Raw genomic sequence first — 26142 nt, 5'->3', positions numbered from 1 at the left:
CCTGAGTGAACATGACCCCCAGGGGTATCAGGGGTCTGACAAGGGGGTGGTACAGAGCCAAGCAGGGACTGAGGGCCCCCTTCCTTTTCCCCCTTGGCAACTCTTTCTTCCCTTTCCAGGACCTAATCCCAGGGTGAGCCGTTATTTGGTCCCGTGACCACAGGGTGGCGACAGAGGAACAGGGAATGAAGCCTGGTGGGCTGCACTTCAGCTTCCAGCCACACGAGGGCAGCAGGAAACGGAGATTCATCCCTACTAGTGCAGGAGTGTGAACAGCAACCCAGCCTGGTAGCTTCCAAGCTCAAACCTGAGCCTCCTCCCAGCGCTGCCCTGGTCCTCGCTACACCTGCAGCACGGTGTTTCGGTTTTTTATGGTATTTCCTAAACACTTACTATGTGCCAGGCACTGTACTAACGGCTGGGGTAGATACAAGCTCATCAAACTGGACACAGCCCATGCCCCACATGGGGCCACAGTCTTAATTCCTATTTTACATATGAGGTACTCAAGTGACTTGCCCGAGGTCACAAAGCAGACAAACGGAAGAGCTGGGATTAGAACCCAGGTCTTTCTGTCTCCCAGGGCCATGTTCCATCTACTAGGCCATGATTAATAATAATAATAATAATGTTGGTATTTGTTAAGTGCTTACTATGTGCCAAGCACTGTTCTAAGCACTGGGGTAGATACAAGGTAATCAGGTTGTCCCACGTGGGGCTCACAGTCGTAATCCCCATTTTACAGATGAGGGAACTGAGGCCCAGAGAAGTTAAGTGACTGGCCCAGAGTCACACAGCTGACAAGTAGCAGAGTCGGGATTTGAACCCATGACATCTGACTCCAAAGCCCATGCTCTTTCCACTGAGCCACGCTGCTTCTCTAATTCTGGTTCAGGCCCAGGGGCATTTAATTGCCTCCACTTGAACAGAAAGGAAAAACTGAAGGGGTGGAAGAGATAATGAATTGTGGGTCTGATGCAATTCCATCACCCTAAGATTTGGGCCCACACCCAAGCCTGCTTTGAGGCCCATGACCAGGTGATACTGGACTTCCATTGTCTTCCTGCCCAACTCGGGGAGTGGTCCCAGGTTAGCCCCACCTGGCTCAAATCCACCTAGACAGGTCCCGGTTTTTCTCTGTCTTTCAATGCATGAGTTCCACCTCCTCTACTCCTGTATCGGACTGTCAGTCCTAGAGTAGGAACTGAGTCTTCTCCCTCTGTCTGCACCCACCAACACGCAATACAGTGTGCCACTGTTCTGTCACCCTCAATACCTCTTGGGGTCAGGGACTGAATTATCTTCAATCCATGCTCCCAGAATCAAGGAGAGAAGGAGAGAGAGAAAGGGAGAGGAAGAGGGAGGGAGAGAAGGAGAAGGAGAGAGAGAGATGAGTAAGAATGTGTGGCTTTCCCATTCAGATTGTCAGTCCCTCCCTGATTCTCCTCCCAGCATGGGACCCAGGACCCTGCACACAGATGCTGCATAAATATGGTAATGTTGTGACTGATCTTCTGGCCCTCCCCTCATCCTGGACAAATCCATTCCAACCCAAGCCCAAGCCTCCATCTCAGGCCCTACCTTGGGTCCTCTCCCTCTATCTTCAGGGATCTCTCTCCCCCTCTCCTTCCACATCTTGCCCCCCTTCCCTTGTATGGCTTGCACCAGCATGCACCGGTTTACATAATTTCTATATTTGTAGTGCATTGGTTCGTTAACTCTGTGTCCTTTTCAGGTCTGTCCATGTCAGTGTTGCCCATCTTAGACTGCAAGTTCCCAGAGGGCAGGAGCAGGAGTGGTTAAATAGCAGTGTGCTCAGCTGAGAGGGCAAAGTCCAGGCTCTTGGATGATGGTGGAGGGAGGGAATTTCTCTGGCTTTCCTGACAGTGGCAGCAATGGGGTAGCTAGTGGTGGCTGCCACCAGCAGACCTTCCTTTCTTCCTTCCCTCCCTTAGAACTGCAGTGGGAGCTTATTATCATAGCAACTCTATGGTACCCAATATTTTCCCATCTCCAGGACCCTGGGGGCAGAGGGAGGGAAGGTCCACTTGAGTGAGTGTGAGCCTCTGACTAGGGGGGTGGGGGTGGGGGGTTCTGCCCACTGCCCCAGGAATCCCATTGGGGTGCAGATGGAGGGTGGGAGAGCTGCAGGTATGCCTCATGGCCTTCATATCTAGAATGGAATGTCAGCTACTGAACATGTGAAAAGGGCCCAGAACTCCACCCCATCCCAATCCCTCTCCCCTCCATGCCCCCACCTGGACGGCCCTTCTGCATCCTCCCCCTCAAGGCCCTGGACTCCAGGGGAAGGGCCGAGGGGGGGGGGAAGGGCAGATCTCCAATCAGACAGACACTGACCAAGCAGCCAGATTAGAATAACAATCTTGGTTTCTGCCTAGGGGAGCCTGCTTGAGAGAAAAGGCAATTAAGGAAAAACCTACAGCCCTCTAAGATCATTTGATCTCTCCTCCGGCTCTGGCTCCTCCTCCCCTCAGCCCTCTGAAGGGGCGTGAGGGACAGATAGGGGACACCATCAAAGGGCCAGAACCCCAGTCTCACCCGCCTGGAAGGCAGGGGGTGGTCATAGAGAATAGCACGCTGACACAAAAGGATTCCACGGGAAACTAAGGGGAATCGCCAGGTCCATGGGGCTCTCCAGACGTCCAAGTCCCTCCGCTGCCGGCCAGGTCCCCTCTGAGCTGAGCAGGGGCTATGTGGCTTTGAGGTGTCCATTGGCAAGGTGGCGCGACCCTTCCACCCTGCTCTTCGGGGCACAGTTGTTGTTGGAGGTGCTGCTGAGGTGGTCAGCCCCGTTGGGGAGGTGTTCCGGCTCATCTTCTGTCAGCACCTCTTCCACATCACTCCTTTCGTCCTTCTCCATCTGAGAGAGAGGCAGACAGGGTCAGAGATTCAGAGAGGGACACAGAGAACCAGAGAGGGACAGAGGAAGAGAGACAGCGGGCAAGAGAGAGACAGAAAGGGAGGGACAAGGGACCCAGAGAAAGGGAGAGACTGAGAGCGAGAGATCTTCATCCAAACTACCTTGTTGATTCAAGCCCATAGCCTATCCTGCCTTGACTACTGCATCTGCCGCCTTGCTGACCTCCCTGCCTCCTGTCTCTCCCCACTCCAGTCCATACTTCACTCTGTTGCCCAGATTATTTTTCTATAATGTTCAGTTCACGTTTCCCCACTCAAGAACTTCCAGTGGTTGCCCATCACTTCTGCATCAAATAAAAACTCCTTACCAAAGGCTTTAAAGCACTCAATCAGCTCACCCCTTATCTCTCAAAACAGAGCTCTTTATCTTCTCACCCAAACCCTGTTCTCCCCTTGACTTTCCTATCACTGTAGACAGCACCACCGTCCCTCCGTCTCACCAGCCCATAACTTTGGCATTATTCTCGACTCATTCAAACCACATATTCAATCTGTCGCCAAATCCTGACAGTTCAACTTCATGACGTCATTAAAATCCTCCCTTTCCTCTCCATCCAAACTGCTACCACGTTGCTCCAAGCCCTTATCCTTTCCTGCCTTGACTACTGCATCTGCCTCCCTGTTGACATCCCGGCCTCCTGTTTCTCGCCACTTCAGTCCATACTTCACACTGCTGCCTGGATCGTTTTTTCTACATAAATATTCAGCCCAGACTTCCCCAACTCCTCAAGAACCTTCAGTGGTTGCCCAACCAACTCTTCATCAAACAGAAATTTCCTTATCATTGGCTATAAAGCACTCAATCACCTTGTACATCTAAACTAAGCTTGCTGTGGGCAGGGAATGTATCTGTTATATTGTACTCTCTCAAGCGCTTAGTACAGTGCTCTACACACAGTAAGCACTCAATAAATATGACTAACTTGTCCCCTCCTCCCTTATTTCCTACTACAACCCAACCTGTACACCCTGCTCCTCTAATGCCAACCTACTCACTGTACCTTGATCTCATCTATTTCACCAATTACCCCTTGCCCACATCCTGCCTCTGACCTGGAATGCCCTCCCTCTTCAAATCTGACAGATAATCACTCTCCCCACCTTCAAGGCCTTATTGAAGGCACATCTCCTCCAAAAGGCCTTCACAGACTAAGCCCTCATTTTCTTTTCTCCAGTCCGCTTCTGCAACACCTTTGTAGATGAAGCGCTTAACAAATACCATCGTTATTATTACTTGCACCCTTCATTCACCCCTCCCTCAACCCCAAAGCACTTAAGTACATATCCATAATTTATATAAATTAATGTCTGCCTCCCCGTCTAGACTGTAAACTCGCTGTGGGCAGGGAATGCATCTACCAACTCTGTTATATTGTACTCTCCCAAGCACTTAATGCAGTGCTCTGCACACAGTAAGTGCTCAATATACAACTGACTGATTGATCTTACTTCACCAATTTCCTACTATAATCTAGCATGCACGCTTCGCTCCTCGAAAGCCAACCTACTCACTGAACCATCTATCTCACTGCCGGCCCCACGCCCACATCCTCCCTCTGTCCTGGAATTTCCTCCTCTTTAAGCACTTGATGTTCACCCCAGCCTCAGTCCTTAGCACTTACATACATAACCGTAATTTATTTTAATGTCTGTCTCCCCGCTGAACTAAGCTCGTTGTGGGCAGGGAACGTGTCTACCAACTCTGTTGTTCTGTAGTCTCCTCAGCTCTTACTCCAGTGCTCTGCACATAGTAAGCACTCAATAAATACCACTAATTGATTGAGTGATCATTTAAGAGACAGAGAAAGAGGAAGAGACAGACAGAAGGCGGCACAGAGCCGAGACTATCCCTGCGTGTGTGTTCTGCTGCAAGAAACCTGGACTCCCATCCACCACTTAGCCAGAATCCCTTCCCCTGACCCCTTGGGGGGTTCCCAAGTGGCCCGTCCCCTTCCGGTGCCCAGTGGCCCCCATACCTGGCCAACAATGGTGAACTTGTAGACCATGCGCAGGATGAGGTAGGACCAGAAGACGTGCAGCACCTGCAGGACCATGAGGAGGCCATTGAAGAAGTAGTATCCGAGGAATGGCTTGAAGGACACCATTGATTCGTAGTACGTGGTGTAGAGAACCCTGAGGCAGAGAGGAAGGATGAAGCCAGGGGCTACGGAGTGCAGGGTCCTGCCAGTCTCACAGCCTGCTCTCTCAGGGAGAGAGCTTGCCTCAGGGCCCTCACAAGGGGCCTGCTAGAGATATTTACACCTGAGTCACAAAACAACCATTGTATCCCTGGCAGGATGAGGACAGTGTTGATAGGAACACGGGCATGACCCTACTGCTAGACTTTGCCCCGCTCAGCCCCGGCGAAGACCCTGTCAGCCAGGACATGGAGAAACGGAGAGATGGCTCTGGGAAATGGGCCAGACATGATGAAAGAGATGGAACACGGGGCCTAACGGAGAACTGAAAAAAACCCGGGGATGATCAGCAGGGAGAAGAGAAAGCTGAGGGAGCTGGGAACCCTGTCTTCCGGCCTCTGGGAGGCATTTGCAAGGAGAACACTGCCTGGCAATTCTCTATGTCCTCTGAGGACTGACAAGAGGAAAATGGTTTCCGGTGCAGCAAGAGAGCGATGGGTTAGACCTACGGTAGAGTTTCCTGACTGTCGTGGGGCAGCAATAGACACTGAAACGAGCAATTTAGGGAGGGTGGTCTTTCCACTCCCAACCCGCCCCACCCCACTGCTCTTTAAACATGGAACCGTCAGCCCTCCACCCTGGCAGGTTTAGGCATGACAGATAATCACTCTCCCCACCTTCAAGGCCTTATTGAAGGCAGGTGGCTGGACCCCATGACCTGTCATGGTCCCTCCCAGCTCTGAGCCACCAGTAATTCCCGACAATGCAGTCAGGTTCCCGGAGCTGAACATCTCTCTTCTCTCTCTGGCGCTGCCAAGAACTCTGAGGAGAATGCTGGGGCCTTGGCCAAGAGAGACAGTTGCCAAATGGAAACAGAACACCGAGTGGAGGGGGAGCAATCGGGAGGCGGAAAGAGACTGTTATAGCCATGCACGTTTCTCTACCTGGCCCAAGCTGTGCTCCCACGTGTGGGTTGGCGTCTGGGGCGGGACTCAGTGAGGGGCTAATGAGGGTGGGGCTGGGAGGACTCACTTGGTTGGATACAGGAACAGTCGGCTCACAATGAACACCAGGGCGAAAATGATGAAAAGGACATCGCAGACCTTCCTCCACTGAGTATAATTAAACATCTTGCAGGCCTGAACAGAAAAAGAGAGAGAAAAATGGGGGAATGGGGAGATCAGCCATTAACAATCCTGAGTCCTAAAGTTGTGAAGGGAATATCTTTGCTCCAGCTCTCAGTTGCCTCCAGCCTGCTTTCTAAAGATATTTTTATTAATAATAATAGTAATAATAATGATGATGATGATACTGGTGGTAGTATTTCACAACACCCCCACAAGGTGAAATCAGTCTCCCAAGAGGCCTTAGTGCCCCATATTCAGACAAGGATATATGTATCAGTCCAGTACTGAGGACCTTAGGTGAGAGATTCCTTAAGTTCAGGCAGAGTTTTCTTCTCTTTCCAGCTTTTTTAATTAAACGCAATCCCTTTAGACTGTAAGCTCGTTGTGGGAAGGGAACGTGTCTACCAACTGTGTGACATTGTACTCTCCCAAGCGCTTAGTAACAGTGCTCTGCACCCAGTAAGTGCTCAATAAATACAATACCCCCACACCTGCCCATCAAGTGCATGGGTTCATCTGTTGAGTCATTTGCTACATGACTGATTTGCCTGTGCCTTTTTCTACCTTTTCTCTCATTCTTAACTACCGGTAGATTGGTCAGCTTTCTGTTTCTCGCGTTTCCGCCGTTAGACGGCATTTCCTTGTTGGCAAGAAGAATAAGTCTTGCTTCTGGTGTACTCTCCCAATGCTCAATACATTGCTCTGTACCCAGTAGGAGCCCAGTACCATGTCCTGCACACAGAAGACACTTAGTACAGAGCCCTGCCCACAGAGGCAACAGAGTATAGGACGGGGACTCAGGAGAAATCAGTTTAAAGTCCAGCTCTGCCAATGGTCTACTGGGTGGCCTGCGGCAAGTCACTTACCCTCTCTGGGCTTCTGTTTCCTCATCTGTAAAATGGGGACAAGATCCCCACTCTCCCTCTAAGACTGTTAGTTTCACTGAATTTAATAATGATATTTGTTAAGTGCTTACTACGTGTCAGGCACTGTTCTAAGCGCTGGGGTAGACACAAGTTAATCAGGTCGAATACAGTCCCTGTCCTACATAGAGCTCACAGTCTAATCAACCAATGGTATTTACTGAGTGCTTACTAGACACGGAGCACTGTACTAAGAGTACTAATCAAAAGAATTAGCGGAAACTCTCCTGGCCCAAAACAAATGTTTCATCTGTCTCATCTACCCCAGCGCTTAGCAAAGTGTTCGGCCCAAAACTACACACAAATGGAGGCCAGTACAGTGCTCTGCAATGATCAATGAGCTCCTGCTTGCCAAATCCAATGGCCTCGACTCCATCCTAATCCTCCTCGACCTCTCAGCTGCCTTTGACACTGGTCAACCACCCTCCTTCTCCTGGAAACATTATCCAACCATGGCATCATGGACACTGTCCTCTTCCTGCTTCTCCTCCTACCTCTCTGACCTCTCATTCTCATTCCCCTTCTAGAGTGTAAGCTCACTCTGGGCAGGGATTGTATCTACCAATTCTGTCGAACCGCACTCTCCCAAGCACTCAGTATAGTGTTCTGCACAGAGTAAATGCTCAATAAATATGATTGATTGATTGAGCTGCACATATAAGGGGTCCAGCACATTGCTTGGCATAGAAAAGGGGCCCATTTCTGTGCTCTGCACATAGTGGGCACCTCATAATGTCCTGCACCTGGAAAGAGCCTAGTACAGTGCTCTGCAGACAGTAGGCTTCAGTTATTTCTGATAATACTGTCACCCCCAGCCTGAGGACCCAAGAGGCAAAGGTCAGTTCCGGAACCCATTTGGGTTATTAATAATAATGATAACAATGATAATAATTATAGCAGCAATATTAACTGTGGTATCTGTTAAGTGCTTGCTACGTTCCAAGCACCATACTGAGCACTGGGGTCGATTCGATACAATCAGCTTGGACACCGATCCTGTCCCATACAGGGCTCTCAGTCTAAGTCGGAGAGAAAATAGGAACTGAATCTCCATTTTATAGATGAGGAAACTGAGGTACTGAGAGGTGAAGTTACTTGCCCAAGGTCACACAGCAGACAAGTGGCAGAGCTGAGATTAGAACCCCGATCCCCTGACTCCCAGGCCTGGGCTCTATCCACTAGGCCATGCTGCTTCTCCACAGTTGGACTCCCCAGACTGAGCCCCCTCTTCCTCTCCCCCTCCCCATCCCCCCCGCCCCACCTCCTTTCCCTCCCCACAGCACCTGTATATATGTTTATACAGATTTATTACTCTATTTACTTGTACATATTCACTATTCTATTTATTTTATTTTGTTAATACGTTTTGTTTTGTTGTCTGTCTCCCCCTTCTAGACTGTGAGCCCGCTGTTGGGTAGGGACCATCTCTATATGTTGCCAACTTGTACTTCCCAAGCGCTTAGTACAGTGCTCTGCACACAGTAAGCGCTCCATAAATATGAATGAATGAATGAATGAATGAATGAATGAATGAATGCTGTTCTTGGGGCACATGGGCACGAGCTAGAGCATTGGACCCCCCTAAAGCGGCTTGAACTTACCCAGGGAGACCCCTCCCTGGCTATCCTGTCTCTGTGGGATCCTTGGGGCTGGGGGTGGCCTGTCTGGGCCTGCCCATACCCAGAAGCAGTCCTGCCAAGGGCCACCCTGCCATGGGCCCCTGGTTGGGCATCTCCATGGCTTCGGGCCCGGAGGGTCTGCTGTCCCGCTGGGGACGGGGTGGGGGGCCTGGATGCCCACCTCCAGGAGGTAATCCGACATGTCATGGAGCAGCAACACCAGTGTCCCGATGCGCAGGAAATTGGCACAGTAGGAGAACGTCATCAGGGTGATGGTGACAAAGTGATGAATTATCTGCTCTTTGAAATCCTTGGGGGTTTGGGGGAGATGAGGAGGGGGGAGAGAGAGAGAGAATGAGGATTGAGAGAATGGGCAAGGGGGAGAGCTCAAGTCACCGGCACTCCAGCCCCCTGTTCCGGCCCGCTCCCTGAATTTCTGGGTGCCCATGAAGACCTAGTACCAGGTCTTCCTCAGTGGAAAGGAAGTTTTTCCTCTGGGATCCCTCTACCAGCCCCCTCAGAAGTAATGAGTTTTCAGTCTGACTGGAGAGACAAGGGGCTGGACCCTATGACCTCTCAAGGCCCCGTTCCAACTCTGGAATTCTATGACCCCAGTAACCAGCCCACCACCTCCCAGAGCTGATGAGCAGAGGAGCTGCCTTCTGCCCCGCCCCGGGCCCCTCCCACCCAACCCATCAGGGCTCCTCAGGGTGCTGATTGTAGGTGGAGCAGGTCACCCCACCTCCACTCACCTTCCTTTTCACGTCAAAGCGGAGAGTGAGCAGCAGCGAGATGTAAAAACCCAGTTCCAGGATGTACCACCAGTACAGAGAAGGCAGCAGAGGCTGGGGCAGACAGAAAGCAGGGTGTGAGGGGGCGGTTAAAATGCCATCTGAAGGGCATGGAGCTCATGGGTGTGGCGGGGAGCGGGGCAGATGAGCTGCTGACCTGAGGCCTTTCGGGGGCCGTTTGGGGTTTCCCCTTCAGGAGGCTCCCAGGAAAACCCAGCCCTACTCAAGCCCTGCAGACCCTGGAGGGGAGTCCAGAGGAGATATTAATGGCATTGACTGAGCACCCACTCAGTGCAACGCCCTGGACTGAGCACTTGAGAAGGAACGGCAGAGGCAGAGTAACTGTGGCAATCGTTCAGTGCTCACTATGTGGCAAGCACTCTGTTGAGCGCTGGGACAGATACAAGAGGAAACAGATTAGACACAATCCCTCACCCAAATACCGCTCACAGTCTAAGCAGGAGGGGGAATGGGTATGGGATCCCCATTTGACAGATGAGGCGACTGAGGCCCAGAGAAGCCTAAGTGACTTTCCCAAGGTTCCACAGCAGACCAGAGGTGGAGCTGGGATAGGAACCCAGGGCTCCTGACTCCCAGGCCCAGGCTCCTGCTGCTAGGCGACTCTGCTTCTCGTGTCCTAGTGGAACATGAGAGACACTTTTCCTACCTGCAAGGAACTTCCCCTCTCATGAAGTCTGGAGGCATACTAACTCACTCTCACAAGCCTGGAACTGACTGACCTCTCCCCACCCCTTTGCATGTAAGTTTGGGTTCCTGTTGCTGGGTTCATACTCAGGGGCTGCAGTTCTTGGTCAAAGCACCTCACCCCAGATATCTGTCAGCTTTCCCTCAGGGAAATCAATAATGTGGGATACCTCCTCCAGGAAGCCATCCCTGATTCACCCACTCTCCAACCACCCAGCACTATCTCTGCTCCACTCCTCTCCCTGTTATAACTGTGCCTGCCTGTCCATGTGGATGGGGACCCCTGTGTGGGCCCGTCCTGTTTTCCCTAGCAGACCGAACAGCAGTTCAGTTCCCTGAGGGCAGGGCTGTGGTATCTCTTCTCTACCATGGAGGCTGCCTGGCCGGGGGAGGGGGGTGGGGGTGGGGGAAGGGTTTGCTTGGGACAGACCTGCTGACTGAATCATCTTAAAGTTGGCAAGGGGTATGGAGGGAAGGCGGGGGGTGGGGGGGGGGGATGTTCTAGGGACAGATACCCTGTGTCTTAGCGGACCATGGAAGAATAGGTGGCAATGCCTTTCGCCTTTATTACCAATGACATCCTGAACCCTGATACCACCCAAAGGGGCTCAGAAGTAGCACAGCCTAGTAGTAAGAGTCTGGGCCCGGGAGTCAAAGGACCTGGGGTCTAATGCCGGCTCTGCCGCTTATCTGCTGTGTGACCTTGGTCAAGTCACTTCGCTTCTCTGACCCTCAGTTTCCTCTTCTGTAAACTGGGGGTTCAATACCTGCTCTCCCTCCTATTTAGACCGTGAGCCCCGCATGGGACCTTGACCGTGTCTGACCAGATTATCATGTATCTACCACGGCACCTAGTCCACTGCTTGTCACACAGTAAATACTTAATAAATACTGTTATCATTATTATTACCGGGGACACCAGACCCAAGATCTGTGGACAGAGGAGTGCCTAGGGAAAGAGTCAGTAGACAGCCAATTGCACACTATTTCCCAACGTTGCTGCTAAAAGGCCTATGCTCTGCCACTGGGAGGAGTTTCCTTAGAGTGAAAGCCCAACCAGGGGGAGAGCTACTTTTTCAGCTTTTCAGTCTCCCACAGTGGGAGCAGGCCTGGGAGAGACTTAATAAAGCCTTACATGAGGCCGTTCCTGGGTCAGATCCACAGTTCAGCAGCATCAATGGTATTTATCACCCAGCCCAAGGCTGAAGTGGACATGGAGCCTAAGGCACTCAACAGAGCATCTGCCCACCCCCGCCAACCCCAGCAGGCCCTGCCAGGAAATTTGGTCCCCCAGGGTGCTTCCTGACCACGTCCCTGGGTGACTCACCTGGTAGGGATAGCTGTCCCAGCACAGCTTGGGCTCCATAAACCAGGGTTTCTGAAAAGGACAGCTCGGTGAGAACACGCTGCTCGATGTCCCCACCCCTGCCCTGCCCCACGCCATCCCAGGACACCTCCCTCTGCCCAGGCCAGCCCAGCACCACGCAAGGCAGGACGCCTCTGGCAGGACTCGCTCATGACCAAAGATCCTGGAGAAAAAATCAAACCTTTCTTGCTTCTTTCAAGGAGCGTCCTGGTCCTTAGTCCTTAGCTAACGGATGTGAGCTAATCCCTCCCAGTGTGCCCCCCTCCCCACACATGCAAACACACACACACACACACACACACGCACGCACACACAGACACCCTTCCCCCGGACATCTTAGGTCAGTGGAATCATGTCTCCTACAGCTCAGGAAGAGATAAAGGGGGCCCATCCAATTAGAGGCAACAGCACAGGGCTGAATCACTCGGGAAATGTTTCCAGCCAAAGGGCTGTGGACTGTCATCTCTGGCTCCCCAAGATCTGGCTGGGAGAGTTTCCTGGGGCGGGGGGTGAGCGAGTGTCTGTGTGCAAAGCAAGGGCCTGATGGTTTGGGATGAGGCCCAAGTCTCCATGGGGGGGGGGGTGGAGGGGGGTGAAGGTTGGGGGGGGGGGGCTCGGGCTGGAAGCCATGTGGGATTTCTTCCCTGCGGGCAGCCTATCCTCATTCTGTGTGCTCCGAGGGAGGGGTGGAGCCTCTGGTGAAAAGCCCAGCCAGCCCCCCCGGCCCAAGATCCGCTCCCACTGACTCTTTATGCGATGGGAAGGGTCAGACATCGTTCTGCAGAGTGAAGAGCAGCTGAATAATACTTACATCATGCAGGATGGCCAGCCCACCAAAGAAAGAACAGAGGTAGAAAACAAATCTCCAGCTAAAAATACAAGACGGAAACAAAGCAGGGAGCACTGGGTTACTACAAAGAAGAGAAACAGCCCTGGGCAGAGAGTCACAAGTCCTGAGATAGAGAATCCCTGCTCTGCCCTTGACATGTTCTAGACTGTGAGCCTATTGTTGGGTAGGGACTGTCTCTATATGTCGCCAACTTGTACTTCCCATGTGCTTAGTACAGTGCTCTGCACACAGTAAGCGCTCAATAAATACAATTGAATGAATGAATGAATGAATGAATGAAATGTTGGCACAGTGTGACCTTGGGCGAATCATTTGCTCTCTCTGGGCCCTAGTCTTCTCACGGAGAAACTGGAGAGAAACAATTCAAGCCCAAGGGAGGGGAGAAGGAGGCATTTCCCTGGGTAGGGTCAGTCTGAAAGATGGGAGTCCTGGGCCAGAGACCGAGGAAAGTCAAGTCTCCCATTGGCCACTCGACCCAGGGGCCATGGCTGCTTAGTCCGCTGGAGGGGCAACGGGACCAAAGGGGAAACTTTCCTCTGTCAGTGGACCGCCGAAAGGGCCTTCCCACCCATTCCCAGCTGCAGAGACCACTCTGGCCTCAAGACTGTACCCTTCTGTCCCGGAATCCCACTGGATAGGCATGTGGGTGCTGGGGCCCCAGAGATGGGGGCGGGGGGTGCTTTCTCCAGCTGCAGCAGCTTCCTGTCCCTACGAGCCGGCCAGCATCCCAGCGCTTCCCCGACTCACCTGGCCTCACAGAATTTCTTGGTCATGCAGGGCCGGCCCTGGTTCCGTCTGCATCGGAACCACCGCTCCACCTGCCGGACCGACAGGTCACACTGCCTGCTGAGACTGAGCAGCTGGTCCTGCAGGAGACCGGGGCGCGTCAAGGGGCGGAGGGAGGGAGGGAAGGAAAGAGAGCTGGGGGGCAGGATGCCCCCACTCTGGGCGCAGTGCCCATCCTCGCTCTCCCTGGCCTCTCCCACCCAGAGGCTACAGAGGCCTAGACAGCACCCCTGCTGGTGCTCACCTCCTTGGGAGTCTTGCTCTGGAGCAGGAAGAAAGCTTCCAGCAAAGGGTTGGGAGAGGCTTTTAATCTCACTTGGTTCCTTACCCCCAGCAGTCTGCTCAGGGGCAGCCCGACAAACCTGCAAGAGAGACGTTGGAGGCAAGAGGCCATGAATCGGGCCCTGAAGCAAACTCATCTGAGGGAGAGGGGTTAACTCCCCAGGGAGTTGCCACCCTCCCCTCTCAGGGCGCTAGCTGGTGCCCCCATTCCTCCTTCTTCCAGTGGACAGACTTGCTCCCAAATCTCAACACCCCACCCTCCCCACTTTCCCTGGAGGGTGGGAGGCGGAGGGGGAGTCCACAATATGAGCCACGATTTCCACGGGCATAGGGCATCTCCCCTCAAATATCCACACGGAGACACAACTCGATAGCATCCTCACCAACAGAGTGAGGAGAGGGTAGCATGGCTTAATGGATAGAGCACAGGCCTGGAATTAGAGGGACCTGGGTTCTAACCCCAGCTCCATCACGAGGCTGCTGTGACACCTTGGTCAAGTCACTTAACTTCTCTGGGCCTCAGTTACATCATCTGTAAAATCGGGATTAAGAGTATGAGCCCCATGGGGGACACGAACTGTGTCCAACCTGATTAACTTAGAACAGTGCTTGGCACATAATAAGCGCTTAAAAGCTCCATAATTATTTCATTTTACGGCAGACAGATCTTTCACTCCTCACTCTCAGCTTCAAGGCTCTCCATCACCTCGCCCCCTCCTACCTCACCTCCCTTCTCTCCTTCTACAGCCCAGCCCAAACCCTCCACTCCTCTGCTGCTCACCTCCTCACTGTGCCTCGTTCTCACCTGTCCCGCTGTCGACCCCCGGCCCACGTCCTCCCCCTGGCCTGGAATGCCCTCCCTCCGCACATCCGCCAAGCTAGCTCTCTTCCTCCCTTCAAAGCCCTACTCCAAGAGGCCTTCCCAGACTAAGCCCCCTTTTTCCTCTCCCCTTCCCCATCCCCCCTGCCCTACCTCCTTCCCCTCCCCACAGCACCTATATATGTTTGTACAGATTTATTACTCTATTTTACTTGTACATATTTACTATTCTATTTATTTTGTCAATGATGTGCATCTAGCTTTACTTCTATTTATTCTGATGACTTGACACCTGACCACATGTTTTGTTTTGTTGTCTGTCTCCCCCTTCTAGACTGTGAGCCCGTTGTTGGGTAGGGACCGTCTCTATATGTCGCCAACTTGTACTTCCCAAGCGCTTAGTACAGTGCTCTGCACACAGTAAGCGCTCAATAAATACGATTGAATGAATGAATGAATCTTTCAAAACAAGTGTCTTGGGCCCCAAATCAGGATGGGGGGAAAGGAGGTGGAGCCACTGTGGAGGAGGTTGGGGGGAACAGGCTCTCAGTTGAAGACAGTTAAAAAAAAATCTGAAGTATATAATGCAGAAAATGAACTATCTACATCTGGAAAACTAAGCAGTGAGTTTACAGCTGAACTAGAGACCCTAAAGTAGAGGGTTGGGTGCCTCTGGGCTTGGTCATTGCTTGGCTCGGGTGAGCAGATATCCCATCCTAGAAAGGTCAGTCCTGCCTAAGTTTCAGGGCTCCTCCCAGCCATAGCAGCAGAGAGGAGGAGTCTGCCTGGCCTCCAAGCGCTTAGTACAGTGCTCTGCACACAGTAAGCGCTCAATAAATACAATTGAATGAATGTGGCCTAGTGGACACAGCCCGGGCCTGGGAATCAGAGGACATGGGCTCCCATCCCAACACTGGCCTGCTGGGTGGTCTTGGGCAAGTCACTTCACGTTTCTGGGCCTCAGTTTCCTCATCTATCTAATGGGGATTCAATGCCTGTTCTCTCTCCCAGTTAGACCATGAGCCCCATGTGGGACAGAGACTGTGTCTACCCTATCTTGTACCCACCCCACCATTTAGCCCAGTGCTTAACAAATCCCACTATTCATTCATTCAATCACATTTATTGAGCGCTTACTGTGTGCAGAGCACTGTATTAAGCACTACCATTACTGTTATTAAGAATGGCAGCCTACCCTCCCTTTCCTCTTGCTCCTCCCCCTGCCTTTTCCTCTTCCCTTCCCCCCACATCTCTTTTTTAAAAAAATAGTATTTATTAAGTGCCAGGAACCATACTAAGCATTGGGGTAGACACAAGATAATCGGATAGGACACAGTCCCTCTCCCACATGGGGCTCACAGCATGGCCTGATGGATAGAGCACAGGCCGGGAAGTCAAAATGACCTGGGTTCTAATCCCAGCTCTGCCACTTGTCTGCTGTGTGACCTCGGGCAAGTCACTTCACTTCTCTGTGCCTCAGTTACCTCATCTGTAAAATGGGGGATGAAGACTGAGAGCCCCATGTGAGACAGGGACTGTGTTCAACCTAATTAGCTTGTTTCTGCCCCAGCACTTAGAATAGTGCTTGACACAAAGTGCTTAACAAATACCATTATTATAATTATCATTTACCCCCATTGTAGAGAGCCTTCCCAGACTGAGCCCCCTCCTTCCTCTCCCCTTCCTCCCCCTCTCCATCCCCCCTGCCTTACCTCCTTCCCTTCCCCACAGCACCTGTATATATGTATATATGTTTGTACATATTTATTACTCTATTTATTTATTTATTTTACTTGTACATATCTATTCTATTTATTTTATTTTGTTAATATGTTCTGTTTTGTTCTCTGTCTCCCCTTTCTAGACTGTGAGCCCACTGTTGGGTAGGGGACCATCTCTATATGTTGCTAACTTGTACTTCCCAAGCGCTTAGTACAGTGCTCTGCACACAGTAAGCACTCAATAAATACGATTGATTGATTGATTGATTGATTCTGGCTCCCAGGCCCAGGCTCTATCCACTAGGCCATGCTACTTCTCTGCTCTTCTCTTTCTCTCTCCCCTCTTCCCACCCATTCTCTTCCCTCCCTGCACCCACTGTGTTCTTCCCCCAATCCCCCACACTCCCATCCTACCCAAAGTCCCCATATACCCACTGGGATTGAAGGGCAGTAGCCCTCCCTTGGCCAGGACAACTCCCTTCCCAGAAAGAGCTCTATTGCAACACGGATGAAGCTGTATCTGTATTCAAGTGGTTTTCCCATACACCCTACACCCTCTCCCCCTGCCACACTACCACTTAGTAGGGAGGGAGGAGATTTCTGAAACTGATGAATATGAAGCAGAAAGCAGACAATTCTCATGACAAATATGGTGGAGGCCATGAGCAGTTTCATCATCATTAACATTAGCCTGAACTAATGTGCCATGGATAGAGTCCTGGGCTAGAAGATCTGACAAACCTCTTGCCCCAAGGGACTGGCAGTGTGCTGGAAGGCACAGCCGCCACCCCAACTCCCCAACACACATATGCACGCACGCACGCACACACACACACACACACACACACACACACACACACTCTCTCTCTCTCTCTGGATGTTGTGGTGCTGGGGTGGGGAAGCAGAGGGAGGAAAAGACATGGTCCCTGACCCCAAGACTGATAGTGTAATAGGGGAGACAGGACACATACATACGTACACACACACACACACACACACACACACACACACACACACACACACACACAAAAAAAAAAAAAAAAACAGTGCACTGGGGGGAGGGGCAGAGGGAGGAGACCTGATCCTTACCCTGGTAGTCAAAGCTCCACCCAAGGCTACCTCTTTCAGGTGTCTTTCCATCATCATCATCAATCGTATTTACTGAGCGCTTACTGTGTGCAGAGCACTGTACTAAGCACTTAAGCCCACTCACCCACTCAATCCCAAAATCATCACCACTCCCACTATGCAAGCATTTATGTCTCTTGTGTCTTTCTGTTATTTTTGCTTTTAACAGTTGGCACTGAGAGAGAGAGAGAGAGAGAGAGAGAGAGAGAGAGAGAGAGAGAGAGTTCCCCAGCTTCATCCACTGTGTGCACTGCAGACAGACTGCCTGTCAGGTGGACCCCTTTCCCGGTGCCTCCAGGCAGCATACCTTTCAAAGGTGTATCGGACAGCCACCATGACCATGGCCACAGGGAGGGCCATCAGGAGGTCCCGGGGCTGAGGGTACTTGATCTCATCCGACTCCTTCATGTCTGCCCAGGAGTATCCTGGGGGGAACCAGTATTCATCCTTCCAAAACCATTTGCTCAGGAGGGCCAGCATACTGAGTGCTGAAAACACAGAGAGAAAGAAAGAGAGAGAGAGTCATTCATTCAATCATATTTATTGAGCACCTACTGTGTGCAGAACACTGTACTAAGCTCTTGGGAAGTACAAGTCGGCAACATATTGAGACGGTTCCCTACCCAACGGGCTCACAGTCTAGAAGGGGGAGACAGACAACAAAACAAAACACGTAGACAGGTGTCAAAATCGACAGAACAAATAGAATTAAAGCTATATGCACATCATTAACAAAATTAATAGAATAGTAAATATGTACAAGTAAAATAAATAGAGCAATAAATCTGTTCAAATATATATACAAGTGCTGTGGGGAAGGAAGGAGGTAGGGCAGGGGGGATGATGATGATGGTGATGGCATTTATTAAGCACTTACTATGTGCAAAGCACTGTTCTAAGCGCTGGGGAGGTTACAAGGAGGGAAAAGGGGGCTCAGTCTGGGAAGGCCTCCTGGAGGAGGTGAGCTCTCATAGGGCTTTGAAGGGAGGAAGAGAGCTAGCTTGGCGGATGTGTGGAGGGAGAGCATTCCAGGCCAGGGGAACGACGTGGGCCGGGGGTCGACGGCGGGACAGGCGATAACGAGGTACAGTGAGGAGGTTAGCGACGGCAGAGGATCGGAGGGTGTGGGCTGGGCTGGAGAAGGAGAGAAGGGAGGTGAGGTAGGAGGGGGCAAGGTGATAGAGAGCCTTGAAGCCGAGAGTGAGGAGTTTTTGCTTGATTCGTGGGTTGACAGGCAGCCACTGGAGATTTTTAAGGAGGGGAGTAGCATGCCCAGAGCATTTCTGCGCAAAGATGATCTGGGCAGCAGCGTGAAGTATAGACTGAAGTGAGGAGAGACAGGAGGATGGGAGATCAGAGAGGAGGCTGATGCAGTAATCCAGTCGTGATAAGGTGAGAGATTGAACCGGCAAGGTAGCGGTTTGGATGGAGAGGAAAGGGCGGATCTTGGTGATGTGGAGGTGAGACCGGCAGGTTTTGGTGACGGTCAGTCAGTCGCTTAGGGGATATGCACCCTTTGGGCACTTGGTATTCACCTCATGCTCAGCCCCACAGCACCTACATACATATACATCATTTATTTTTATTTTCATGTCTGTCTCCCCCTCTAGACTGTAAGTTCGTTGTGGGCAGGGATCTGTCGACCAACTCTGTTGTAGTGTACTCTCCCAAGTGCTTACTACAGTGCTCTGCACACAGTAAATGCTCAATAAATACTGTTGATTCCAATGGCTCCAGAAGTTTTCCAAGCAGGTGGCACTCTCTAAGGTAGAGCTAGCACCCTGAGCCAGGCCAGGGCCATGGCGAGAGCGGCAGCATGGGTGTAGCGGGGTGATGCAGGGCAGGAGGGGGGACTGGTGGATGTGGGGGTACCAGGAGTGTGAGCAGGGAGTCCCTCTCCCCAACACTGGCTCTGCTGCCATGCTCTCCTGGGGTGAAGATGAATAAGAACAACTCCGTTCACTTGCCAAGCAGGCAAAAGTCTGACAAATAACACACTGCTGTCCATTCCCTGCCAGGCAGGTGCTGAGCGCACTGCACTGCCTCTGCCACAAAGGCGTCCTGAAACAGGATCATTTTAGGCAACAAGAAGAGAAGAGATGTCCATCAGCCCAACAGGTTCTGGCCAGAGGGCCGGACTTGGGATCGGACTTGGGATCTCGTCTTCTTTATAAGACCCTCTGCCCTTTGACTGACAAGTTGGGAAGCAGACCCCGCGCCACCCCCTTCCCACCCTATCCTTCCAGGGGCTCTAACCTTTGCTCCATCACCAGTGGTAATTTCTTTTTTAATGGTATTTTTTATGTGCTTACTGTGTGCCAGGCACTGTTCTAAGCACGGGGGTAGATTATGAGCTAATCAGGTTGGACAGAGTCCCTGTCCCACATGAGGCTCACAGTCTTAATCCCTATTTTACAGATGAGGTAACTGAGGTACAGAGAAGTGAACTGACTCGCCCAAGGTCATACAGCAGACAAGTGGCAGAGCTGGGATTAAAACCCATGTCCTTCTGAATCCCAGGCCCATGCTCTACCGCTGTCTCTCTGCAGCCTTCCAAGTTTCCTCCTCTCCTCTTGTCCCCTGACCCCTTGGCCTCAAGCTGGAGGACTGCTCCCAGTACCTATCTTGGGGGGGCCCACCTGCAGAGAGTCCCACCCCACCCCCAACTTCCCTGGGGACCTCACCCCCTACAAGGCACACCTAAGGACAAACTGGTGTGACTGGGTGGGCAGAAGGTGGGCCGCAAGTGGAGTTAGCGACAGAGGTGGAGCAGAAGCCAGAACTAGCAACTGACAGGCAGGAACTGGCACGAAGAGAGAGGCCCAGGAGAAAGAGCGAATGCAATCTCCCGGCCCCCGGCGCTCTCTCTCTACAGCTCTAATGTGCCCACCTGCCTGCAGGTAGAGGCCTGCCAGGGGCTAGGGCCAACCCCAGGGGTGGGGACGTGTCTGGGCCCCTGACAACACACCACTCACTCCACATGGAATTTTTTCATGGGTCCTGGAAATTCTGGTCATACCCACATGCTGAAATTTCACACTGCCGCCTCCTCCTATCATGACCTACTGGAAAGAGCCCAGGCCCGGGAGTCAGAGGACCTGGGTTCCAATCCTGACTCCGCCACTTGCCCCCTGTGTGACTTGCATGGGAAAGTCCTGTCACGTCTCTGGGCCTCAGTTCCCTCATCTGCGAAATGGGGATTCAATAACTGTTCTCCCTCCTACTTAGACTATAAGCTTCATGTGGGACAGGATGATCTTGTACCTACCCCAGCACTTAGTACATAACTTGCCACATAGTAAGCATTTAACAAATACCAATTATTATCAAAACCCACACGACAGCCATATCCACTGAAACACTACACAATGATACAATATACACACACATACTGTACATCCATTCACAATTCACAGCACAACACACCACTCTCCCCTTCACCCCCTTCCCCCTCCAACATATATATACAATGCCCTCATGGCTGCTGTCTGTGCCTGGACCAGGCCCAGGTTTAGCCAGAAGGAGTCAAGGAAGAGTGAGCAGATGTCTCCGGCATGTTCTCTCAGGGCCAAGTCCAGAGGGCAAGTTCCAGGGTGGGGGAGGGGCAAACTGGCAGAGACTCAGGATTTATATGGCCTGTGAGCCCCCTCCAACTCCAACCCCTGTAGACGCTTTAGCTATGCGGCACAATGTTGAGAGGTGAGGGTGCATGGGGGAGGGAGAAAGACGTTGATGGGATTAGAAGCCTGCACTCCACCACCCAACATGCATTTCTCTTTGGCCACTGCCCGAGTTCCCCCGACTAAGCCCTCGTTTCCCCTACTCCCTTTCTCCTCCACTTCACTACCAGGCCGGAAGGGTGGGCTATCACTCACCCTTGGGTCATAGGGGGCAGTTGGGGCCAGAAACTGGACCTCCTCTCCCCCAGCCCTTCCTCCTTCTGTTGTATTCCACTTCCCAGCCCCTATTCCTTCCCCACCCCGCCTTGAGGTCATGACTGAAATGTCTGAAGAGTCTCAAATGAAAGCAGCTAGATAAGCATAATGACATTAATAATTGGGGCAATTATCCTGATTGGGTTCTTGACTCATGGTTTCACCTGACAGAAGTCACACCCCTGTAAGATAGTAAGGAGCCTGTCTTCTTCTTCATGAGGAGTCTTCACGCGGGAGTCATGCGGTGGGGGCAGCTCGACCATGGACTCTTTAACTGCAGTACACTCTGTTAACGCCCCCAGACCTCTTTGGGTGCAAAGTGCAAACCCAGGGACCTTCCTCTCTCGCCTGCCGGGCCTGCGGGATTTCTGTGTCTGCCTAGCTCCGTCCATCCGTCCATCCCCGGTGTCCAGCAACGTGGAAGGCCCACAATGGGGAGAGAGAACTCATACATGAAACCGGCTTGCCTTTCCTGGGGCCTTAGAGCTGAGATCAGAGCAGTGGCTTGGGTGGCCGCTGCCAACCTCCAGGGTTGGGAATCGGATCAGCTCCTGAGTGGAAAACACAATCCACAATCTCCCTCCCTCGCCCTTCCCCTCTCCCCGCCTCAACCTCAGTAACAAGGACTCTTCCCCTTCTAGACTGTGAGCCCGCTACTGGGTAGGGACTGTCTCTATATGTTGCCAACTTGTTCTTCCCAAGCGCTTAGTACAGTGATCTGCACACAGTAAGCGCTCAATAAATACGATTGAATGAATGAATGAATGAATAAAGGAAGACTGGGAAGTCAGACCCGAGGGCAGGTGTGGCGACTCAAATGTTGCCTCCTCCGGGAGATCTTCCCCCATGTCTCTCCCCTACCCCAAAATGCCCCTCTTCTCCAACAATCAACCAGCCGCTCCAGGACACAATCCTCCCAACTTGGCTCATCTCTGATTTGACCGATTGTCTGTCTTGCAGCCACTGTAGAAGGCAGAGATGAAGGCTGCTAGGAGAAGCAGCGTGGCTCAGTGGAAAGAGCACGGGCTTTGGAGTCAGAGGTCATGGGTTCAAATCCAGGCTACACCAACTGTCAGCTGTGTGACTTTGGGCAAGTCACTTAACTTCTCTGTGCCTCAGTTACCTCATTTGTAAAATGGGGATTGAAATTGTGAGCCCCCTGTGGGACAACCTGATCACCTTGTAACCTCCCCAGCACTTAGAATAGTGCTTTGCACATAGTAAGCACTTAACAAATATCATTATCATTATTATTATTAACACCAGTCCCAGCATCCTGGCCCAAGCTTCTAACCCCACTAAGACCAGTCGTGTAGCAGAGGGCAGACACCGGAGGGAGGTATGGCCAGCGAAGATGAATGGGCCCCTTGGTGGTCATGGCCCTGGGCAAATGCCCCTCTGGCCCCTGGGAAAAGCACCACCAGCCTCCGGGGAGTTCTTGAGCTTCTTGATCTCCCTCGGAGGTCTTTCCCCTCCCCTGGGAGGCTGGCTTCTCTGTGTACACCTCACCCCACAGGCTGAGGTGAATCCTAAGAGGTGGCTTAAAATGTTCCCAATGTGCCAGGAGTTTCCACTATGTTTTCCTGTGACTCTCTGTCTCAGTCTTTCTGGGTCCAGAGGTACCAAACTTTTCACCATGAGCTTGGAGCCGAATTTGGGGCTGAACCCGGGGTTGAACTTGGGGCAGAGCTCCAGGTGCCGAGGGCGGGGGTGCTTCCAGGAGGCTTCCAAGGAGACAGAGAGGCCCGGAGGAGGGAGAGAGGAGAAGGGTTGGGAAGGGGCCAGCCATTTTGGTGGCTCTGGCTTCCAGGGAGCCCTTGTCCAAGGATAAGGCTCAGGTGAGGCTGGCCAGTTTACGCAGGCGGCTAATGGCACTGTGGGAGTTTTCTCCTCTGCAGTTTCTCTCCTCCCAGGGAGTCTGCACTACAGAAGCATCCCTTTCTGAACTTGTACTGCCTCTGCCGGACACAGCTGCCCCGAAGTGGACCTGCGGCAGCGCTCCTACGAAAACAGGGGGGGCAGCGATTGTCCCCATGGAAAGCCCCAGGAATACCAGCTACGAATCTGCGCTCCCTGCCATTCCCTCTGTTCATTAAGGGTTTGCTCAATTCTCTGCCTGAAGCCAACAAAAACTCCTTCCTGACTAGCCTGGCTTCTCCCCAACCTGCGGCAGAATGGGGCTGGGACATCGGCAGCCTGCTCCTTAAATATGCAGGTAGTAATGGATTGGGCAGGGTGGCCGACACCCAGGAAGACAGGAGCAGAATACAAGGGACCTTAATTCATTCATTCATTTATTCATTCAATCGTATTTATTAAGCGCTTACTCTGTGCAGAGCACTGTACTAAGCGCTTGGGAAGTACAAGTTGGCAACATATAGAGACGGTCCCTACCCAACAACGGGCTCACAGTCTAGAAGGGGGAGACAGACAACAAAACAAAACATGTGGACAGGTGTCAAGTCATCAGAATAAATGGAAGTAAAGCTAGATGCACATCATTAACAAAATAAATATAATAGTAAATATGTACAAGTAAAATAAATAGAGTAATAAATCTGTACAAACATATCAATGGGCAAGAGAGGCCCTCCAAAGCAGGACCAAATTCAACTGGGACAAGGGGATGGGGAACGGAACAAAAAGCAAACACAGGATGGGGAAAAGACAGCAGAAAAAGACTCTGGGCTCTGAGCCAGCAGTGTCATGCAGAGCTTAGCAAAACTTAACCGGACGCTGGAGTGGAGGAAAGGCCTATAAAACATACAAGAACCAGGCAGTAATCCTTCTGCTCTCCTCAACCCACAGCAGATCCTGTTTGAGCCTCTGCCTTTTAACGAGAATGTGGAGACCCTGAAGGGGATCCAGAGAAGAGAGACAAAAATCACCCGAGAAATGGCAAATCAGACCTAGGGGAAGAGGTTAAAGGGACTGCAGGGGTGGGGGTGGAGGGGTATGACCTGGAGAAGGGAAAGCTGAAAGGGTGACTTAATAATGGTCTTCAAGTCTACGAAGGGATCCACCGCTAACCAAACTAGAGGAAATGGGCTTACACTGCAGCAAGAGAGAACTGGGTTGGACCAGAGGCAGAACTTACCGAATCACAGGGATTCGAGCCTGGAACCAGAGATCGAGGGACGCCGGCCAGTCACCTGAACTTTAAGGCTTCCCAGATTTGCTCTGATTGGCTCGAGTGCCTCTTCAAGCTCCACTAAACCCCCCAAGGACATGCCTACATCTCTGAATAATTTCGTGACAGTTTACTTCCGCCATTTGGGCTTTTTATGTGTTCTTCAACTTCCGTGCTGAATGTTTATATTTGACCCATCTCCCCCATGAGACCGTCAGCCCCTCAGGAGCAGGCACCGTGTCATCGTCTCCCACAGTCCCTTGCCACCCCCCTCTTTTTCCAGCGCCCATTCTAGAATGGGGCCAGATGCCACCCACTTCTGCTCAAAGCTGAACCCGTCTGACCTGACCGTGAACCCAGCAACCCAGGGAAGGGCCAGGGTCTGCTTTATCCCAGCGGATCCGGTCTCAGCCAGAAGTCTGAAAGCAAGGCAAGCAGGCTGAGGCCATAACTAGCCCGCCACAAGCCTGACCTTGGGGCTGAGCGACAACTCATCTTCCAAACCCAATCAGGCAACCTTAGCGTTCTTATGAGTGATCCGGTCCCAGGCCGCCCTTCCCACTCTGTGATCAGCTTTCTGAAACCACCTGCAACTCTGGCTTCGGGTGGGTGTTTCAAGGGGCGGGCTGGCCAATCCAGCCACAGGTGGCCAGTACAAAGGCAACCATCTGAACCTCGGGGCCCCCTCTGACAGTTTGAACAACCGAGAAGGAAGCTCTGAGAGCCCTAGTCTACGGGGTCCTAGGAGGCCGGGTCTAATTTGGTCCACACTTCCAAACTTGGGGCCCAGACCCCAGGATATAACCCACAGGGAGCTAGTTCCTCCCCACCTCCACAGAGAAGTCTTAAGCACCGCTTGGCGCCTCCCTCTGGCTCTGACCTAGAAACCACTCCTAAATCTTGTTCCATAAAGAACAGATGGGCAGATTGGCCGTGCGGGAGGCTATTATTAGCTGGGATCCCATTCACGCAAGTTCCTCCCTGGGGACCCCATGGCCACACTGATCCTTCAAACTGTCTTCCCCAAGGACAGGCTGCCAGGGCTAGCTAGGGGCGGGCTGCAGCGCCTGGAACACTGCACAGTGCTTTAGCAGCCCCAAGGGGAGGTAGGGGAAGGGGTGAGGCAGGAGAAGAGAAGTTGAATGAGGGCTCTTTTAAGTCCTATTTTTGGCTTAGCCCCGAGAGGCTACAGGGCTCACCACTTACCCATAGGAGGAGATGGAGAAGGGGAACGGGAAAAGGAGGAGGAGAGGAGAGGGATGAAGGAAGGTTCAAGAGGAAGGAAGGGGTCAGCCGCCCAGTCACCTGGAGCAAAGTGCCTACTGTGTTCTGGGCCTGTCAATCTGCCAACCACACATTAGCAGGAGGAACTAACTGGCAAAATCCTCTAGCCTAAACCCTGTCCCGAGACACCAATCCTCTCAGAACTCAAAAGCCCTATAAATACCGTTTAGGCTTCCACAGCAAGGTGAGGGGAGGTGGGGGTGTCCGGGGATAATCAAGTTCAGCAGGTTTAAGAGCTAATCCTAGAGTCACCCGCCCCATCGGTGTTTTTAAAAGCTCCGTCCCAGGGGCTTCTGCTCCTTTCATGGGTCCCGTCTGGGCCCTGCCCTGAGGCAGCTTGGGTGTCTATATAGAATATCTATTCTATTTATTTTATTTTGTTAGTATGTTTGGTTTTGTTCTCTGTCTCCCCCTTTTAGACTGTGAGCCCACTGTTGGGTAGGGACTGTCTCTATATGTTGCCAACTTGTACTTCCCAAGCGCTTAGTACAGTGCTCTGCACACAGTAAGCGCTCAATAAATACGATTGATTGATTGATTGATTGTCTTGGATGGTTCCAGGGGGGTGAGGGATCTGCTACCTGCAGCGGGCTTACA

General features: G+C 52.0%; 1 protein-coding gene across 2 annotated transcripts in view; it reads right to left on the bottom strand.

Annotated features, from left to right (window-relative positions):
* Positions 1-2365: 2365 nt before the first annotated feature.
* The window catches only part of CERS4 (ceramide synthase 4), a 73514-nt gene continuing 49737 nt past the window's right edge, over positions 2366-26142 (bottom strand). The window contains exons 1-10 of one of the 2 annotated variants that reach the window (XM_038740363.1): positions 17504-17676; positions 13490-13607; positions 13207-13325; positions 12421-12478; positions 11571-11621; positions 9500-9592; positions 8929-9057; positions 6111-6217; positions 4917-5073; positions 2366-2881 (exon numbers count right to left, since the gene is read on the bottom strand). In XM_038740363.1, the coding sequence (XP_038596291.1) occupies positions 2711-2881; positions 4917-5073; positions 6111-6217; positions 8929-9057; positions 9500-9592; positions 11571-11621; positions 12421-12478; positions 13207-13325; positions 13490-13607; positions 17504-17676 (1176 nt within the window). In that variant the 3' untranslated portion in view covers positions 2366-2710. Of the gene's footprint in view, positions 2882-4916; positions 5074-6110; positions 6218-8928; positions 9058-9499; positions 9593-11570; positions 11622-12420; positions 12479-13206; positions 13326-13489; positions 13608-17503; positions 17685-26142 lie in introns of those variants that run through there. The other variant, XM_038740362.1, reaches the window with a different exon arrangement.

This window comes from Tachyglossus aculeatus, chromosome X1 (genome assembly GCF_015852505.1).
Source record: "Tachyglossus aculeatus isolate mTacAcu1 chromosome X1, mTacAcu1.pri, whole genome shotgun sequence".
In the NCBI taxonomy this organism is placed as follows: Eukaryota; Metazoa; Chordata; class Mammalia; order Monotremata; family Tachyglossidae; genus Tachyglossus; species Tachyglossus aculeatus.
The sequence above is the reverse complement of the archived record's forward strand: the minus strand, read 5'-3'. Positions and strand labels throughout refer to the sequence as shown.